Source organism: Trypanosoma theileri (genome assembly GCF_002087225.1).
Source record: "Trypanosoma theileri isolate Edinburgh chromosome Unknown TM35_Tth_51_V1, whole genome shotgun sequence".
Lineage (NCBI taxonomy): Eukaryota > Euglenozoa > Kinetoplastea > Trypanosomatida > Trypanosomatidae > Trypanosoma > Trypanosoma theileri.
In genome coordinates, this window is record NW_021639893.1 from 18,592 (window position 1) to 22,223 (window position 3,632).

The window sequence follows — 3,632 nt, forward strand, 5'->3', positions numbered from 1 at the left end:
TGTGTGTTTTTGCTCTCTCTGTGTTTATCCTATAATAATTATTATTGCTACTCCATTGTGTGTGTGTGTGTGTTCTTGGAGACTCTCTCTGTGTGTGTGTGCACCTGGGCTTGCACTGTGATGATAATGATGAACTGTTTTTTGCAGTGGGAAAAGTAAATAATAATAACAGATGAATTTATATTTATAATTGCGTTTGTATACACACATATAGACTTATACCAATAGTTGTTGTATTTCTGTGTTTATTGGGTAAATTGGGCTAATGGTTAATATCTGTTTCTTTGCTTGCTGATTTTGCTGGTGCGTTGAGCTTTTTTTGAGATATTTGTGAATGTGGGCTTTTTTTTGTTTTTTACTCTTACTGAGGTTATTGCGCTGTATTGCATTCTTTAACTGGTAGTTTTTTCTTTTCACGATGTGAGTTTCCATAGTGATAATTGATTTGTGTGTCCTAACATGTTTGATACTTCAGTTATTTTTTTTTTACTTTTTGATTGTCTTTCTTTCTAGATCAGTGTTTTTACGGGAAACAAACCCTTGTCTCTCTCTCATGATGATGATGATGATGCGCCGTGTGATGTGTGTGTTGGCCGTTGTGCTGTGCTGCGCCTGCGGGTATACCATGGCGGCTGCTGCTGCTGTTGATAATGACAGTCCCAGTGGCCGTGGTGTATCCCGTGGGGCTGTGGAGGTGTCGTGCGGGGCCGGCGGTGCGCTGCGTGTACGCCCCGCTGCTGAGAGCGAGTGGCTTACATGCGGTGCGGGCAGCCGTGTGTCTGCATGTGGGAAGTACGCAGACCTCTGCCGCCAGCGTACCGCAAGAGCAGCAGCAACAACAACAACTGCTACTACTACTACTGCTGGACAGCCAAAGGCGGTGATGGCGCATTGGAGTAGTTGGGATGTTTCTGTGGCCGGTTGGCTAAAGGAAACAGGGAAAGATTCGACCAAAGGCAAACCTGGTGACAAAAAGACGGAAGGTACAAAACAGAAGAATGAGAGTGAATCAGAAAGTCACCAACTAAACGAACAGTTAGAGGGGAGAATTCCTCAGGAAGTAAAGGCAAATTTGTCCAGAGAAGAAGACGGAGTTATACCTGAACAACAAGAACAAGAAGTAGAAGTACAACATCGTCAGCAACCAGGGGAAAACATGCACACGTTATCGCAGAAGGAACCTAATCTTGTAGAGGAGAAAGAATTGGGACACTTATCAGCGTCCTCTGAAGTGCAAGAAGATCTACCTCATCCTGAAGGTACAAAACGCTCACCAACAGTTTCTGCGGACTCAAGCAGCTCACCAGAAGCAGCGTCAGAAGCAAGAACAACATTATCAACGGCTACAGCCATAAGCACAGCCGGAGAGGTTAATTCCAATCACGACCAACCGCAAACTCAGTCTGAAAACAACACAGAAAGTGGTGTTATCAAGGGGTCTAATACCCCACACGACGCCCCTGCTGAGGCGGGTGATGCTGCTACATCAGGCTCTGAAGGAAGTGATGCCATTACACCAGCGAGCACCGAGAACACTACCACTGAAGCACCAAGTACCGCTCCATCTCCTGCACCTGTTTCCAACGCAGAGATCAGCAATATTGCCTCTAATATGCAGAACAAGGCCAATGTTGACAGCAGTGTTAGTCCTGTGTGGATGCGCACTGCAGCACCGCTGCTGATTGTGGCTATGTTGTTCTCCGTTACCGTGTACTGAACGGTGGGACTCACTTGAGGACAAATAATAATAATGGTTAAACTAACATAACCATAATTGCGTACATACCTCATGGGTGAATAAATTAATAATCTGTTTACCAGCTTTCTCTTTTTAATTGGAATTTCTTTTCTTTTTCTTTTGCTTTTTTGTGTTTTTGTGTTCTTTTTCTAATAATTCCATTACTTGCTTTTTCCGTTGTGTGTTTGCAGAACACTGGGCTGTTCTGCTCACTGACGGTATACATCTCTTGCTAGTACACACAGATGTGTGTGTGGAGTAATTTAATATACATAAACTAGAGCCATGGGGTATTGTGTATGTGTTTGGCTCTCTCTCTTATTTGGGTATTGTGTTCTCTTTCTTTTTCTATTAAGGAGTACAAATTATCATTACAAGCGGGATATTCTTTTTTTCTTGCTTTACTGTGCAGTTACTGATTCTCTCTCTCTCTCACTGTGAGTATTTGTACACTGCATCTATTCTCTATGTGTTTCTCTCCTTTTTGTTTGATGTACTGGATCGTTTTACGGATTTGCTGTGTTCTATCCATCTTTTTCTAGCCAAGTGAAATTGTGCAATTAAAAACAACTCTTGCTGTGATGCTTGTGCGACCAATCTTTTGTTTACTGGTTTTTCTAGTAATTGTTGCTTCTGTATGCGTGTCTGCTAACTCGAGTCCTCCTTCTAGAGGTGCTTCTTCTGTTGCTGGCGACACAGAACCTGTTGTTCGTGATCCTCTCTCAGGTACTCTTCGTATTGTAGAGGTAAACCATGGAGACAGTAATACTCTCACTCCTCCTCAAGCACAGAAGATTGAAGGAGAACCTGAACAAGCGGCTGTTCTTTCACAAGAACAGGATTTAAGGCAAACAAGTCAAGAACATCAACGGCAGGAGGAAATCACTGAAGGTACAATGAAGACAGATAAAGCGAAACCTGATGCTCCTGAGAAGTTAACGCCCACCGGTGATGCTCAGCCCAGACTGACACAGGTCACAGATCCAAAATCAGAAGTACCACAAGGAGAAATTAACCGTGCTTTGCCACAAGAACAGGAACCCAACGAGTCGCAGAACACTCAGGAAAGAGACATTCCATCTGATTCCAACGGCGTATCCAACACAAATACAGTCTCCAAGGAAACTGAAGATTCAAAGGCCTCTTCTACCACACCTTCACCACAGACAAGCGAAGATACAACTGCATCTGATGGCACTCCTGTTAACTCAAGCCAAGACGATATTAAGAATATTGAGGCCAACAGTACTGAGTCTCGAGACACAACAACGAATACATCAGAGAACATAAACACTGACACTCCCAATACAACCAGCAATAATGAGGAATCAACTTCAACCACTACCACCACAACAACAACACTTCCTCCTGAACTCACAAACAACAAGAAGGGTGATGCAGACAGCAGCAGCAGTATCAGCAGTTCTGTGTGGATGCGCACTGCAGCACCACTACTAATTGTGGCTGTGTTGTTCTCCGCTACCATGTACTGAACGGCGGGTCTCATCTGAGGACAAAGAATAATAATGGTAATACTAACATAATCATAATTGCGTACATCCCCCATGGGTGAATGAATTTAATAATCGGTTCACCAGCTTTCTCTTTTAATTCGAATTTCTTTTTCTCTTCTTTTCTTTTACTTTTGTGTGTGTGTGTGTGTTCTTTTTTCTAATAATTCCATTACTTGCTTTTCCCGTTGTGTGTGCAGAAAACTGGGCTGTTCTGCTCACTGACGGTATACATCTCTTGCTAGTACACACAGATGTGTGTGTGTGCAGTAATTTAATATATAAACTAGAGCCATGGGGTATTGTGTGTGTTCTTGGCTCTCTCTATTATTTGGGTATTCTGTGTTGTTTCCTTTTCTTTTCTATTAAGGGGTACATATTAT

General features: G+C 42.9%; 2 protein-coding genes across 2 annotated transcripts; both read left to right on the forward strand.

The window, feature by feature from the left end:
- Window positions 1-553: 553 nt before the first annotated feature.
- Window positions 554-1,717, forward strand: TM35_000511080 (uncharacterized protein; the record flags this gene model as incomplete). The annotated part of the gene is made up of 1 exon (XM_029030603.1): window positions 554-1,717. One exon carries the CDS (start codon window positions 554-556, stop codon window positions 1,715-1,717), a length of 1,164 nt encoding a protein of 387 aa, XP_028878073.1.
- A 602-nt stretch (window positions 1,718-2,319) lies between these two features.
- Window positions 2,320-3,231, forward strand: TM35_000511090 (uncharacterized protein; the record flags this gene model as incomplete). The annotated part of the gene is made up of 1 exon (XM_029030604.1): window positions 2,320-3,231. The coding sequence occupies one exon, from the start codon at window positions 2,320-2,322 to the stop codon at window positions 3,229-3,231; it is 912 nt and encodes a 303-aa protein (XP_028878074.1).
- Between the last annotated feature and the right edge of the window lie 401 nt (window positions 3,232-3,632).